The 17,522-nt window shown below is 38.2% G+C and overlaps 1 protein-coding gene across 2 annotated transcripts in view; it reads right to left on the bottom strand.

Moving 5' to 3' along the window:
- Nucleotides 1-16,584, bottom strand: part of fancc (FA complementation group C) — a 39,567-nt gene extending 22,983 nt beyond the window's left edge. The window contains exons 1-4 of one of the 2 annotated variants that reach the window (XM_084729545.1): nt 16,164-16,584; nt 12,226-12,453; nt 6,613-6,700; nt 6,354-6,448 (exon numbers count right to left, since the gene is read on the bottom strand). In XM_084729545.1, the coding sequence (XP_084585671.1) occupies nt 6,354-6,448; nt 6,613-6,700; nt 12,226-12,420 (378 nt within the window). In that variant the 5' untranslated portion in view covers nt 12,421-12,453; nt 16,164-16,584. Of the gene's footprint in view, nt 1-6,353; nt 6,449-6,612; nt 6,701-12,225; nt 12,454-16,163 lie in introns of those variants that run through there. The other variant, XM_084729546.1, reaches the window with a different exon arrangement.
- Nucleotides 16,585-17,522: the final 938 nt, after the last annotated feature.

The raw sequence follows: 17,522 nt of genomic DNA, 5'->3' as shown, positions 1-17,522 counted from the left end.
TAATGAAGAATGTCACAGTGCCGACGAGGAAGTCACTGCTGTGAAGTTATTGTTCAAGGTTATGGGTAGCCAAGAAAAAAATTAAAGCACAGAACTCCCTGTAAAACGAGAAATTGTTTATATTTCTGTTTGTATATGAACTAAACAAACAAGGTGGGAGAAAATTCTCTAATGTGTCAATATAAACGGAAGAAGAAGAATGAACTTAGTAGAGGGCAGATCTCTGCCAGGCAATTCAAAAAGAATATTCAAATGTACCGCTTCATAATCACCAATATTTTGATTAATAACTGTAATTTAATTACATATGTTTTCTCAGTAATGAATTAGTTACATGCAACTAGTTACTCCCCAACACTGTTAGTTAAGTAACCCTTCTTTTAGCCTAGCAGTTATTGATGACTTGCGGTCCCTATTGGCCAGTTTAGAGAAGTCAGTAGTCAGTTTTGTTTATATATAGGTTTTCAAAAATTGTGAATCACCACTTCCACCAGAGGCCCTTGATCATACAGTCGTAAATGTGATTGGTTGACTAGGCTGATTGGTCCAGCAATATGCAAGATTAGCTGGGGACTAATCTCACCTAGCCAGACCTCTCTCCACAGCACTCAGTGCTGGAGAAATGTCTGACTGCACACATACACAGTCTGCTATAAGGGAAAAAAAAAACACTCTGGCTTTGCTGTATTTCTCTAAACCAATCACAAATGTGTTGGGCAGAGTTCAGGCCACAATGCAGTGACAGTGCTGCTGCAAAACAATGTCCACGGGGGGCTTGTTTTGGTGGAACACTTGCATGTCTGGAGGTGAGCTCTGGCATTAAAATGGCTAAATAACCACAAAAAAGGTAAGAGCTGCTAGCTTGTTTACATTCACACCATTAGCGTCCCAGGCACCATTTGCTGTTTTCAGCATGTAGGATGCAGCTTGGAGGTTGTTGTCGTTTCCCAGGGACTTTGAAAACTTAGATAGTGGATGCCGCACTGCCAACTGAAATCAAGCAATCAGTGGCTGAATTATATCTGCAGTGTGCATCCAGTGAGTTAGACTAGCTGGGGACATGCAGGCCCGTTGGTCATGCATACACACATGCACACATAACTCATTGCATGATAATAAGTTCAGTAAGTCAGATTTACTGAAAAAAGATGCCACCCAAGAGATGAAAGGGGAAACATTTCTGTCACAAAGACACTTTCATCTTCAAATTAAACCACAGACTGTAGCAGCCAATGTGAAAGAGTCCAAAATATGTTTCAAAACTCTAAAGCTGCCACAGTGGCTCCAGGGCCTACCTGTGGTTCACCCTGTTCGAGTCAGTAAGGATACATGTCAAAGATTAAGCGATCAAACAGTCCATCCTCCGGCCCTCTAATATTACGCTCTCATGCTTTACTTATCAGTCATCTCCTCAAAGATCATGCCATGTTTCTGCAGCACTGTGTGGTCCCCCTGCTAGCACAGGATGTAGAGAAACAGACCGATTGAGCTAATGACTATCTGACATCGCCTGCAGCTATGTGGCTGTACCCAGCATTCATCAAATCCAGTGCAAACACTCAGATGTGGGGAGGAGAGGCAAACTGGGGGGTGTAAGGGGGAGACACGAGGGAGAAAAGGCAAAATTCTCTGCACATTATCATAATTTAAAGAGGAAAATACATGTGGCTACTAACAGTATATACAGTAGCAGCAAAACACGTGTTTTTGCACAAATACTCACCAACATATGCAAGCAACATGCACACACTTACAAAAACAAGAGTATTTTAGGTGCCACTTAGCACCAGACCATCAGTCTATTATGGAGGCAGCAAGAAAACAATGTTGGGGAGCAAGATCAGACAGGGCTAACAGAAAACAGGCTGCATTCTGCATTCCAGGACAGGCAGTCCAACACAACACAGACACAGGGAGAGACACAGAGACAGACCATCTCTGGCCTAAAACCATACATCTGCCCTGCTCCCCCAGATGGGATGAGCTGTGGTGAATGGGTTTTTTTGTGCTTCTTTGCCATTCCTGTCATTTGTGGGGAGTGGAAGCTTCTTTGGAGAGGAAAAGAAGGAGAATGAGTAGAAGCTGTGGAGATGGTTATGAGTTTACTGTACTTGTGTTCTTTGGACACTTTCATCCGGTAGTGTCCTACATGCAATTTTAACATGATTGGACCCAGTGAACCCTTAAACTCTGGCCATCAGTGCTGTACTGAAAGCATTCAGCTACAATTAACATCTTCTCTAAAATGCTGAAACTACAATGTTGATCAAGGAAGAATGCAATTGTTGGAGTGACTTACAAAGTTTCATCTAAGTTATTTCACAATAAGCTGGGCTCTCCTATAATTGAGAAAGTAATATACACCGTTTGCAATCTTAGCCAAGTTTTTTCTCTCACCAAACCTCATTTGCAACTTTTGCTGCCTTATTCTAAACAAACCAAGCAAAGTCTTTCGTCCTACCACAACTGTCCCCTTCCAGCAGAAATGAGAAAGGCCAAAATAGCTTTACGTGCAGAGATAGAGTGATTCACAAGGGAACTGAAGGTACACAAACATAGAAGCCATAACAGGTCCCTTTTCCTAAACAGTGCAGACTGATAAAAAAAGACCTAGGTGTTTCCACCCTACTTTAAATTACCATTTTTCCGACCTTACATCTATCACTGTTGTCATCTTTCTAATGAAGCCGCACTTTGGGCCATTTCTTCCTCTCTGCCATGACTCCTTGTTGTTGTTTCCAATAATATAGATACATGAGTTTGGCGTCATTGTTTTGCAATGCGCAACTGTCAGAAAAACATGCCATGGTATCACAATATCACAATTTTACAATACTAATATTGGTCCAATTAGGGGTGCAACAGATCACAAAATTCACGATTCAGATTGTATTCCGATTTAAGTCATGGATCAGAGCTTGTTTTGGATCGGCATAAAAGAAAAAAGAAGTGGCATTATGGTTAAATTATTTAAAAATGTAAGAGGGCTTTGACCTCTCTCTGTCTGCAGTTATTACCATAGTAATATAAATGAATAATAATGATAATAAGAATATTTAAAATATGCATAATAATGATATATCATAAGAATTACAATAATAATACTATACAGTATACTCTGAATACTATATTATACTATATTATACAGTAGAATTCTATGTATATACTGTAGTACATAAAATAGATAATTACACACTGTACAGTAGAATACACTACTAACCTCTGTAGTCTGGCTCAATGTCTCGCCCACAGCACTATGGTTAGAAGTCACAAGTAACAGCCAGTCAACACGGACATACTGTGCCAGAGACAGACAGACACAGAACTGCACCAGCATAATTACACCAGTGAAAATGCCCAAAGTCATTTCACTCAAGGTGATGTGATGGCTTCAGTCACTCATCACAAAGATGCGCTGCAGAGTAAAACACACCGTGCATCTGTCCTGTCTTTTCACTTCAACTCTGAATTGAGATTTCGGGTATTATTACTTGTATAAAAGTAACAAAGACAATAAAACTGTGTTCTAGTCACACAAAAAACTGGTTACAACCTGCACACGGTGCTATTACTAAAGTCACTGAACACTGTCCAGTTTTGCTGAAGGCCAACTTTCAGGCAGGACAGTAAAGACTGAACTTAACTGAGGTCTAGAATGGGCACTTAGATCATTTTATTATAGTTTTGGTTCTTTTGATACTATCAAATATTAATATCATATTGTTAATAAACATGTAGTATTGACAACCTTAATGCCAACCATGATAAATCCCACAGATAAGCTCACACAGGTACTATGTAAACATATGCCAGACAGTTGTGGCAACTTCCAGAATAAACAAGCTAATATTCACCTTTCAGTGCTTGTTTAGTTAATGCACATCACAGATTTTCTTCATATCGTGCAAAATACTAGAGAAACAATATTGATGTACATGTAATTAAAAATGTAAATTTATACACTGTCTCCAATTTCCTGCACATTCACACACATGCATATATGCAAACATACCCATGTAATAACACACAACCACACTGTAGACCAAACACAACCATGCACACATGTACTTCGCTTCCCCTCTTATGGGTCAAAGACCATCTGGCAAATTCTAGGTTTACTTTCAAGGCACTGTTTTAATTAGCAAGATGTTTTATTAGATGAGAAATTAATCAAAAGAATACAAACACAGTTAATCTGGCAAAAATGTGAAGGTTCCACATTGTTTATCATAAGCCATCTGTGTGAACCCTCTCAGAGTTGAAAACTGCAGAATCTTTTTCTTCCCTCTGTTCTCTTTCCCCCCTGTCTTTCTGTGCATGTGTGCATGTGTGTATGCATGCATGTGCATTGAAAACACACAGTGAGCAAGATCAACTAACCATAATATAAAGGCTGATCCTTCTCTGGTGACAAGAGGCAGTGAAACAGTCGATTTTAATTTGCTTTCAAAATATGTTTTACAGTTTTGGGCACATAAGGCTTAGGCTAACAGAGACCCAACCCCCCCCCCGCCCATTCATCATCCATGTCCCATTGGAGAGGAGACACAGAGGGCTGGCGAGAGAACTCCTATTAAAAGTAAATTAGACAGAAAATCTCTTCAGCAGCCCAAAGGCAGTCAAAGACAGATTCTTTCTAGGACTATTTGTTGAAGGGATGATAGTCAAGTACTAATTAGGACATAAACAGCAAAAATATCAGGCCTGAAAAATATGAGAAAAGGCATATGATGATTAGAAGAGAACTAAATAACATTATGAATGGACAGAAACATAGCTTGAAGACCTAACAGTTCAGTTTTTGTCTCCACCTTTTCAAACGTTTCTCAATTGTGATGTGACTACACTTTATGAGTACGCTGTCATTGTGAGAAATATTTACTAACAATTATGATAAACAAAAGAAGCATGCATATGTCTAACTTTGATGAAAATATCACTTATCATTATTTAAATAAATCATATAATACAAACATTTACAATAAAGTTCATTCTTTCACCAGACTGTTTCCCAATTCTCTACAAAACAAATAAACCATTTCTGTACATTCTACTGTATCTAAAGCTGCATCTAAAGCTTCAATATGTTCTTAGCACTGACCAAAATGTTTCTCTGTTGTAAGGGAGAGTCACTGTCTTGTTTACAAATGCTTTGATTAGATATTTTCTGATTTATATAATAATTTTGTAAATTCTACATTTTTTTAAGCAAAGCTCTTATGTAGCTGTTTTGTGTTAAGACAAAACTTAAATTGTTTAGTGTACTAAAAAAACATATTCATCAGCACGAGGTAACAAAACATTCATAATGTACAAAAACAGATATTCTATTGAGACTGGTATCTAAATATTTTAAAAGATGCCCAGCCTTTTTAATTTGTATTTTGTGAATTTCATACTTATATTAGAGAAATTATAGCAAAAACATGACAGAAAGAGGGTAGAGATAGACAGGGAATGACATGCACTTAATGTAAAATAAAATAAAGTGAAACAGCAGGGATATTGCTGTTTATGGTTGGTGCCTAAACTCCCAGGAATCTAGAGCACTACGGCCCTATTTCTACCTTAATCCTTCCCTGAATTTCGTTCCTCATTTGATGTAGACTTTCAGACTTTTCAATTTGATCTGAACTAAAATTGCAGGTGTGAAACCTGCCCTAGACCAATCAACCTGAACAATGGTTCAGTTGTTTCTAGAGTGAAAACTTTTTTGGGGGGATGGTTCAGACTTTTGGACCAATTACAGGAAGTTCTGGCAGGCTACCGGCAGAACTGGAAAAAAGAGAAACAATGCAACAAAACAAAATGAGCCATGGTTGCACATGTTTAACTGACATTTGGTCCGATGACTTTATGAACAGTCAGTTGGAAAAAAACTCGGCACTTTTCACTTTTCCAGGAGGATGAGAGAGGAACTGAATTGAACTGACAACATGCTGATGTCATACACATACCAGTCTACAAACAAATAAATTCCAAGTATAGGGAGGCAAAGCTCAGGTACGTAATGAGGAAAGGACATGAGTATGTCGGCCACATTATTGCAACGTAAAACCAAAATTAACAAGGTCAATGTCTACAATCCAATAAAAATCTGGACCTTGGTTCAGATGTTCAGGTGTGAAAAGCCCCTCACTTTTGAGGTTAAAAAAAGGCAGTTCAGACAACTACTGCGCATTTAAAGATGAAGGAAATGACAAGATTGAGGGTGGCATGTTAAAAGAATCACAGATCATTTTTCTCAATCCTTATCCCATATTTACATATTAAAAATTACACTATTTCAAGTCCACCTAATTTAATTCAGCCAAAATTTTTATTAACAGAGATATAGAAACTCCAGTTTCTACCTGTATCCACTGGTTGGCTTTTCTTTCCACAGCATTGCCTGGATGCTCCGAGTACAGCCCCCACAAACACTGGAACAACAGCTTTCTGCTTACATCTGCAAACAACAAGAGACCAGAAAATCCCAGCAGGTTTGACAAGTTCACATAGATACATGGTTTTTGGTGGTTTCATTTTAATTTTTTTATTTCTGGTTTAATAAAACACCCCTGATTCAAAGCATCAAAATTCATTTGTCTGAAGTCTGGACGATGCACTCACCATCAACAGTGACATAATGGTTCCAGCATAGTCGGCCAAGAAACTGGCCCAGGAAGGGCAGCCTCTTCATGGTCTCTGTTGTGGAGCTCTAAGGGACAGAGCAGACACAGACAGAGGAAAATGGATTTAATAGTCTGCGTGTTTTTCTTTTTGGATACTCTTATACCTTTGATCCTGCTAGCTTGGGCTAATAACTTATGTGGGTTAGTTCTCCAAGTCGAGGGCACATACCATAATATTTTTTTCCATCTGGCATATAATCAGACTCAAACGTGACAAAAGTGGGGCCAATCCAAAAAACCTAAAAATCATATTCATTGTTTTACTGGACCTGTGTGCACCTCCTCACCTGTTTCATCCTCTTTTGTTTTATTCTTTTAGCTCCACTTAAAGACTGTGGTTACTGAGTTGAATAGCAGGCACATCCACAGGTGCACAGTACATTACTCAGGCATCACCTTTGGTTCCTGTGTTTCAGTCACGTCACATTTCCCAACATGGAGTCAATAGTGAGAGATACACAGCGCAGAACAGGGCTCTGGCCGAGGGTGCTATACCTGTAAGGGTTTAAGTATGTGTGTGTGTGTGTGTGTGCGCGCTTGTTTATCCGGCTCAAAACAACAGACCATGTGATTCTTTTCACCTCACAGCCAATTAAAACATCCAGAAGGTTTCAAGCTATGGAACACACCGCATTTAGGTACTTTAATCCCATACATTTCAGTTTTGAAAGTATTTGATTTTCCCAGATGACATTTACTTGTAAAAATTTGGACTAAAGGTTTGGATATATTCCCATAATATGCCAGGGCAGCTTGCTAAAATTAATTTAAAACAAGACCTGGTCTGCAGTATTATAGAATCTGAGTGAATACCAAAAACAGAACAAACAAGAATCTAGTCCATGTGAAAAACAATATTGGAGCTGGTCATGATTTTAAAGCCAGAACCAAACAGAAGGTTATTATTAAAATTTCTTTGGCAGTTCAGGACCAACTAATTTGTTCTTTGACAAAACAAAGCGCATTTGTCAGAAAATTACTTGGCATTATTTGTTGAGACATATGCCTTCTGTTTGGACGAAGACTTGCAAAATACTTTGTGATTCAAGATGACTTCAGGATAAATACACCAATGTACAACACTGTTTTTGTTCCATCTTATTACTTTTCCAAGTTTAAGACATCAACACAGAGCACATTATGTTTTACAATATGATGACTCCAGTCAGTGGAACATACAGAAAACAGATCAAAGAGGTGACGTATTATTACTTAAATTTACAAGCATGTGTCTGCACACGTGTGCATGAATCATGCTTATGTGCATGTACAGTATTACACACTATTAAGCCCATATTAACAGACTATATCATACATTTCACCTCTGAGCTAATTAAACTGTAGAGAACAGCTTTGATGCAGGAGAAGCCCACACAAAGAAATCTGACATAAGCCAGTTATAATTGAAGAAGTGTGCTCTTGCTCAACCAAAAAGATCTGACTTACTTCACTGCCATTTACACACAGCAGAGGTTGTTGTGCTGGATCTTCAGAATCTGATATAATCGTACAATGTGAAAAAACATGGACACTGATTTGAAACATCACAAATTTGTGAGCTTCAAAACATTTCCTTATCCTTGTCCCATGTCTTTTCCTTAGGTTCATTATCCCATCAACATAATTAACACTGGACAGTACACACCCACTGAGCCAAAGAACAAGAGAGAGGAAAACAGCTTGCAGAGCCAGAATATTTTCTCACCTAACATGGTGAATCAAGGATTTATTTCAACCAAACCAGGTTGGATGATTGATGAAACTGTGGAAAACTAATTAAGACGGCTTTGGTGAGTTTTATTTTGTTTTACTATCAAGTTTGAATGAAGTGTGTTTTACAATGATTTAACAAGGCAAAGAAACACATCTTAGTTTGGTAAAAGAGAGAAAATTGAATTCAAAAGGTGCATAGTTGTATTTTTCTGTTGAATTAGGAATGCAGGTGTAAGAACATTTTCTTTGTTAATACTTTGTGAGCTTATTTTGTTTTTTGTTTACTGGATGCAGACATCTCCCAGCTGAAACTACACACACACAGACTTGTGTTGTTATATTTGTGAGGATCCATTATTGACATAACGCATTCCCTAGCCCCTTACTCTGACTCTATCCATCATTATTAAGAGACTAACCCTAACCCTTTGCCTAACCTAATTCTAACCCTAATCCAAAAACCAAGTATTAAACCTCAAACAGCCCTGTAAAGTTCAAAGCAAAGCTGGCCAGACCCCAAAAACATAGTGGGTTCCCAATGTTAGGACACCATGGCAGGTGTCGGTTGTTGGGCTAATGAAGGCTGAATGGTGAATTTTAAGATATCACCAAACCCTACTGTGAATCATGCAAACCTGCTCTTATACACCTCTCTTTGGGCTAGAATTAAATGGCCTTTTTATCACCACTGTTTATTGGCATCTATTGTAATCTGACATTTAAGAGGAAAATATTCAGTACTGCAGGGATATATGTAAGTTAGGAAGAAAAGAGGACAGAGAGAGGGGAAGAAGAAAAAGGGGAAACAAAGGGTTGTTACAAAGCCAATATGCATCAATTCTGCCTCATGCACCTTTCATCAGAAACAATCAGAGAGCACTGAGCAAACATGGCTTCAGTCCTGGATAAAAGGACAATGTTAAGATAACTTTGGACCTGTATGTTCAAAAAGAGCATCAGACAGACAACGAGACTAACTTGAGTCACTCAAATGGATGAGATCACCATTAATGGGAAGCAGAATGGTAACAGACCAAGTATAGTTTCTCTAAATGCCCCCACTGTGCCCCCGACAACACCACCAATGCTGTCTGGAACACAGCCCTCACACTCAGCCTTCCTATCAATCCAACAACACATGGTAAACGTTGTGTGTGAGTATACATGTGCATTTGTGTGTTGGTGATGCAACTAAAAAGGAATGTTCATTTACAATAAGAACTTTACTAATGCTTTGTGACTGCAGGAATGCCCATAAGAATGAGCAATCACAACAGAAAGTAATTATCACCGACTATCAGGGCCAAATCACCATCAAAGCCTCGTCAACATTGTCTCTAATTATAAATGGGCTTTGAGACAATGTATCTTGTCTTGATTAGGGACAGACATCTCAGACAGAAGTGACTGATTATGTACTAGCCGGAGAGGCAAATGGGACAAGTTTATAGACAACAATGAAGAGAACAGTGAGGAAACACTTCTGTCCCTGACATCACTGAACCACAATCAGAGTAGCCCAAACATTAAATAGCAAAGTAACTATGGTGAAAACATAAATATACACTAGCGTTTATTGTTGCGTTCCCCACACCCTGCATCCATTTTACTTTGGGCAGCAGGATTTTCCATCAACTCCTTTGTGTGGCAGTCTGATACTGCAGCTTTGGTGTAGCAGAATTTAGGCAACTTTCATTGTGACCAGTAGTTGTAGAACATTATGGCAAATACACATGGACTCAGGCATGCAAGTCTTTGAAAAATACTTTTCCAAATGCCTTTTTGGCCCAGAGTACCCCAAATGAGAAGGTACTACTCATATGAAGCTGGAGAAAGCAGATGGTTATCCTAGCTTAGCATAAAGACTGGAAACTGGGGTCAACGCCTAGCTTGAGTTTATACAAAGACAACAAAATCAGCATACCAGCGCCTTTACATCTGACAAACTTAAAACATATATCTCATTTGCTTAATCCTTACAAAAAATAGATGAAAAAGATAAAAAAATGTCACGTGGGGCACAAGGTGTGGCACCATTTCTTAGCCAGGAACTGTGACTTTTGGAAATCTTAGTTAGTTGTATGGCAAATAAGGATGTTCTGATACCATGTTTTCCTTCCCAAGACCAATTTCTATACTGAGTAAAAAAAAAACCTCAGTGCTAAAATGACTCGGGAAAGAGTGTGTTTTGTTTTCCCCACAACCCCAAAACAGTTCAGTCCAATCAGTTCACAATCACAAAAAAAAGACAGCTCAAAGTTCCCTCCAGGTTTTCCTGCAGATCCACACAAATAAAAACCAAATTAGGAAATAAAGAGTGAAATAACAGCATCTGTATTCACAGTTCAGTAACAGAGATTAGGTACAATACATAGACTGGGTACTCATGGTGCCGATGGTCAGTCAGTCAGTAACTCATAAGTCATTCAGGTTTGTGATGTTGGCATGAGCGCCACTAAAACTCTGGCAACTCCTAGGAGGACTGTCACAATTTCAATATTAAATCAAAACCCAATCAAAATGTGCTTTCAGTTTAGATTATCTAATCGAAAAGGTAGAATCGGTGATGCTGCATTTTAGGCAGTATTTTCTGACAGCTGGCTCTAGTACCATACTGAACAGACAATATTAAAGTGATATCAATTCACTAATCAAACTTTAAGCATGAAAGCAAATAAACGGATTTTCCCCAAAACATGCAATATTGAGATAGGAAACTTTCTCCACTTTTCCAACCAAGTGTAAACCTGGAAATTAATAACTGGCAGTACTTCTTGGGATATAAGCCACAGGAAAGTTGTTAAGTCATCAAAGGATGCAAATGCTGCCAAGAAGCAGGGTATCCTCAGCTGGTCTTTTATGAGCCCACTGCCAGTAAAAAGGGTTTCAACCCAATTAAGCTATACCATTATTTTCTTTCTTTGTATCCGTTCCATCATCATACACACACTGACACCTCTGCATGACAGATAACCAGAATAATGCTAAAAATAGAAGGAGACAGACAGATAAAAATAATAGCCAGTCAATGCTTTCATCTACAAAAGTGTGTAAATTTTCGAAGCAGGGAAAGTAAAAAAGTAAGTCAGACAGAGACACTGAGAGGGATTCTATCCATCACCAGAGTCTTACTGTAAAACATATGGACTGCAGAGAATCAGAAATGTGAGAACTGGTTAGAAAAAGCAGCAAGACAGAGAGTGCTAAGGCGCAAGAGCTGGAAGGAGGAGGCAAGGTCGTAGTAACACTGAAATCTCACAGTCCTACACCCCTCCTGTCCTCTGCCCCCTTCCCAAATTTGCTGGACCTGATATGGGGATACATTAGGTTAGCGCTGGAGGTTCCAATGCGGCTATTACCTGACAAACTCAACACTGCAGCACTGCCAGCCAGACATACACAGCCTCTGCACAGCACAGAGCAGCCTCTGTTAGCAGGAGCCTTCCAACGCTGGACTTACTGTTCAGGCCCTGGCTCGGACAAAGAGTGTGCGTGTGCATGTTTGTGACTGCGTGTGTGTGCGTGTGTGTGCATGTGTGTACTAGACATGCTGGTGTTTGAATTAACTTAGTGCTTCATTAATCAGACGTCTGTTTGGCCTAACTGATTAACTGTTAATTTATTTCATTAGGTAAGGTGTGTCAAGCCTGTAAAACAGGCCACTTATTGGATACAAACCATTTTATTAGATTTAAAAGGCATCTGGGAAATAAAGTGTAGAACCAAAACTATCCAGATCTGTCAAGACTATAAATCTTAGAGCCCCCCCCCCAAAAAAAAAAAGTTAACAAAAAGACAAGATGTGACAACACAAGCTCAACTTTTCATGATGACTCACCATGTTGTTGATGTGTGTGAGGACATGCTGGAGGAAATCCCTCAGTCTGCTCAAGTGCAGGCAGGTGTCTTTCTGAGTGTCTGGGCTGTCAGCCTGGCCCCAAGCCACTGCTTTGTCCAGCCAGAACTGTATCTCCTGGATGTTCAGCAGCGGCTCTACTGTTTGTAGCTGGATCAGTGGCTGCAGCTGAGACATTTGGCTTCTTGTCCAGGCGAATGTACTTGATATCTAAAGATGAAATAAACAAAACTGTCAAGCCCAAGGACTGCACATAAAAACACAAATATCATATTATCTGTCCTTAATTATCTTTACATAGTGATATTTATTTCAGATAATATTCCAATGTACAATGCATTACTAGATTATTGGTTGTATTGGCTACAACGAATACAGGCTATAGCGTGGTGAAGTCAAGTCATTTGGAGTTGGCAGGTCAGCATACTGAGATGCCACCAAAATGTTAGAAAGTATGGCTATACTACACAGCTCTCCAACTTTATGAACTTGTTGTAGGGTTAAGCGGTGTCTACCAAATTGGCACATGATGATGACAACCATGAAACATTGCAATGGACGATGATATCATTGCTGGGTTTGTCTCAGCACCACATGTAACTTAGTTGTGTTTAAAAAGAAAGTATTAAACATGACATGAAGACAGTGCAATAAACACAAGCAACCGCTTATTTTTATTTTCTCTTCCACATGCCAAAAACAGAAGCAAGGCAACAACTCTATGGCAACTGTGAGGGGACACTCTGCCTCAAATACAGATGGCTTTTAAACCACAATCTTACAGTTGTAGAGGGCTCAGTGGTCAAAGACTGTCAGCCATCGCAATGGATCAGCCCAATCCTACTTGGTCTCCATTTGGTTTGTATCATGCACATGCATGCCCACGTGGATGTGAGTGATGTCACTCACACTTGTCCCACCACTTTTGAGCTATTATTGAAATGCAGCAATGCCCCAATGAAGGCAGTAAAGATGATTGCAAGCTAGTAGTCATAGATGTGAAAAAAATAAAAAATAAAAAATAATACAAATATTTTCAAAATACGAACTACAAATAAGAACTATAAAGTAAATTGTAACCATAAGTAAAACACACAAAAATTATTTTATATATTTTATTTCCAGGGCACAAAATCAGAATCAACATCCAGCCAAATACTGGCAAAATATGCAAGTGGCAGTTAGATTTGCTTCATTCACTCAGCAAAAAGACCAATGGTTACCTATTGAGTGGCAGGTAAAATTTGAACGTTCACTAGCCATTTATGGACATTAGCCAGTGGACAAAAAAGTTAATTTTGCTACCTGTTTTATGTGCAAATAATTAAAATCTAATATATATAAAAATGTAGCTTGGAAAACCTTTCTGTACTGATAATCTCTTTGCATATCTGCCAAAATACACACCGACACTATTATATCTGGCTAAACCAACATCAGCCAACAATATCAGTCTGCCACTCTAACTGTTGGGCTCTATTTTCTACTGTGCATGTGTGGCCCACATAATCCCCCATTTAATATTACAGTAAAAGTGGATAATCCAATAATAATTGGAAGTAATAATAGGAGGAAAATAAACTGAAGCATAGCATGTTAATCTGGTTATGTTAAGCTCTTATTACTACAATCTAACGATCAAACTTTAAAGCTGCAGGCGATCAGGCCTTCTCAAGAAGGCCTACTGAGAAATAAACAGTGCATTCTTCACCTTTTATGATGATGGAGAGAAAAATGTGGGGGGCACATGACAAGGATGTGTGTGAGGATGTGTTTTGTGTCTGTATATAGCCCAAGAATCGTGTGTATGTGTCGATTAGTTGTTTTTTGCCATAATGACAGGTCTGTGTGAGACACCGTAGGGTTGCGTTTTATGATCTCCTCGTTACACACGATTTGTTTAATGTCTTGCCATCATCTCTGCTGGAAAGCCCCTATGGCTCGCTGATGTGAATATATAAATACTCATTTTCGGAGAGAAAAAAAGCCCAACCAAATTAGGAACAAACGAGTCTTGTTGACTTGTGTTGGGGGCTCAGTTTTCAGTAAAGCAGAGGTGGAAAAGAACCACATGTTGAATACCTAAGTAGCAGACAGTCTCACCCACATTCTCCATCACACACAGACAGTGACATGTAGACACCGTATATACATATATACCTACATAATGTTGTTAGTGCAAACGCATGTCAGACAGGCAAAAAAATACTTACATGCACATAAACACACTCAACTGCAGCTCTGGTGTTGGCTGAACGCATTTTGGAGCAGGAACGAGATGTGACTGGTCAAATATTATCTTTGAAGATTTGTTAAACTAAGCTTGTGGACTTTGGGTAAGGGCAAGTTTGCTGTTCCAATTATGAGATTGTTGACATTATTTCTGTATAATCAAATCAGTTAAACATCACTCTTCAAATTTACTTCTGTATGCTACAGTATGTTATATTTAAGAGCACCTGGATTAAATGAGACCAAGGAAATTGTTGTCTCAATAATAGCCATGAAAGGAGCAGTTTGAGGTAATGTAGTTTTATATTTCTTCAGCATTTTGCTACTACAATGGACCATTTATCATATCACATGCAACCAATACACACCAGAATAAATGAGTAGTATCATAACTATAACAGCTGAATCCATACACACCATGACGGGTTACCAAGTGGTTTGATGTGCATGGAAATTATGTGAATCATGTTATGGCTTTTCTAGTCACAAGACCACAACCCAACTAAACACCTATTACAGAATTTATAACAACATGTTAAACAGTGCTCTTGACCACCATCATTAAATAGTATGAATAAATAAAAAAGGTATTTCATTCCTCCAGTACAGTTACAGACACTTGGAGAATCTATGCAAAGATCCTGTTCTGGCAGCCTGTAATGGCCTGACACCATACTAACCACTCCCTTCTAATGCTACAACTAGGGCTGTGTACTGGCAAGAATCTTGCAGTACGATACATATCACAACGCAGGTGTTACAATTCAATAAATTGTGATACTTTAATCAATGTATGTAATATATTGTAATATACTGTTTTTTTAAATCTAATTTACTGTCATAGAATAAAGAACACAGCACCATATGCATAAAATCTGAGTCAAAAAATGTACTTTTTGTAATCAGGACACACAATGACAATAGATAACAAAACTGCTATCTAGCAGTCATTCATAACGCAAAATAAAATGAACCACTGCCATGAATCTTTGCATGTATTATAATATCATGATACAATGCTGTGATTATTTCATCACTATCCATTACTCTGCCAATGAATTTCTCGCTGAGTCTATTTACATAATCACTTGATCCATTTACCTGAATAAAAACAGCTGGATGAAACTAACAGAAATGTCACATTTCCATCACTAGTTCCACATCGTTTTCCACACTGTTTGAGGTTAAGCTGGAGCTCTTTTAAGGATATTGTTGCACCCTTTTCACTGTTATGCTTTACTGGCACCTGAGTGGAGATCTAGTGCCACCAACTGTTTATCTTGAGATGAGTCACTGTCAGTAATTTATTTGTAAATTTCTGTAATAGGCTTTGGAAGTTATTACTGATGTTATAGCTAACTTTTGTTTACAAATTCTAAAAGGCAAATAAAAACGTATATATTATTATAGCAGTATATAATGAACATAGAAGACAATTTGTTAATTGTTACATAAAATATTCAGTTTACTTTCACATGATGCAAGATAAAGAACAGAATCAGATCATCATTTGAGAAGTTGTAACCAGTGATATACAGTATTAGAAAAAAATATATTATTAATCAATCATTAAAATAGAGCTCAACTACTTTTCTTTCAATCAACTAATCGATTATTCAACTATTGGTTACAGCTCTATATCAATATCAGTAGAAGAGTTTTCTGTTTCTCCACACAGAATAACTTACCTGAGCAAAACGTTTGGATGCAGCAACTACACCACACCACCGGGTGCCAGTATTTCCTCCACTCTGTTACTGCAGTCACACATGGTGAACAAGACTTCAATTCAAAGACACAAAAGAACTACAAAAACACGACTGCTCTATGTCAGACAGTGTCGTTGCAACTCCATCAACACACCTGCGTTTCATACGTCTTTGCAATGAACTACCGATATTTATATTAGCTTGTTAGCAAGATAAGCACTCCACATTCGTATATAAATGTCAGCTACGGTAACTTCAAATGCGGACTTGCATGTAAATTGGACGTGAGTCAATTAAAGTGCAATCTTCAAAGAGCAGAAGTCAGCTGTATCCATTCATTTTATGTCTTTTGACAAGAAGAGAGGCTTTTCATCCCGCGAAATAAACAAACTGAACTTCCCTCTTCTCTCGGAGTTCCGTGTATGGAAGAAGACTATTGGCTGAGAGGCGCGCCAGCCCCAAAACGTCTCCTCACAGGGACTGCTGGGAAATTGAGTCAAATAGCTGTAGAGACGGTACAAGAAAAACGCTACTCTGAGAAACCACTAACTGCTAAACTAATAAAAGATATATTATGCACGAATCGGGTGCCAGTGATAAACTTTCCAGTTCATGATGTATGTTCTCCCTGATGACATTTTAAAAAATATAAGGGAATTTTAGGCTTAGTGGTTTAAATAAAAACATGAAAAATGTGAGAAAAATATATTTAGACCAGATGTAAAAGCGACACAAGGCAATATAACAATAATCGTAAGGTTTTTTTATCAGATAAATGACAAATACAACATTTTTAAGATTTGATTTTTAAATGTATTATTATTATTATTATTAATCAATCATTAAAATAGAGCTCAACTACTTTTCTTTCAATCAACTAATTGATTATTCAGCTATTGGTTACAGCTCTATATCAAAATACTAGTAGAAGAGTTTTCTGTTTCTCCACACAGAATAACTTACCTGAGCAAAACGCTCCTCTGAGAAGCCACTAACTGCTAAACTAATAAAAGATATATTATGCATGAATCGGGTTCCAGTGACAAACTCCAATGCATCACCACTCGTCTCATCCAATTAGCATGTAGGGTTTGCTGCCTGCTTCCAGTGAAGTAGTATCATACATGGCAGCAGACTTAATGTTATTAAATTGCACTCTGCGCTAGCTTTCCTCACTTTAGGATTTAAATAAACACTTCTATTTAAAACCATTAACAAAGTGTTGAAAAATATGTCACAAATGCTGCAGTTCAACAAAGTATGACAGCTCCAGAGGTGTGTCAGTGATGACCTCAAGTTTTCTATATGTTTGACCCAAGTATGTCTGTCTCTGCTGCC

This window comes from Lutjanus erythropterus, chromosome 10 (genome assembly GCF_056507025.1).
Source record: "Lutjanus erythropterus isolate fLutEry1 chromosome 10, fLutEry1.hap2, whole genome shotgun sequence".
NCBI lineage: Eukaryota > Metazoa > Chordata > Actinopteri > Lutjaniformes > Lutjanidae > Lutjanus > Lutjanus erythropterus.
This window is presented reverse-complemented; position numbering and strand designations above follow the sequence as displayed.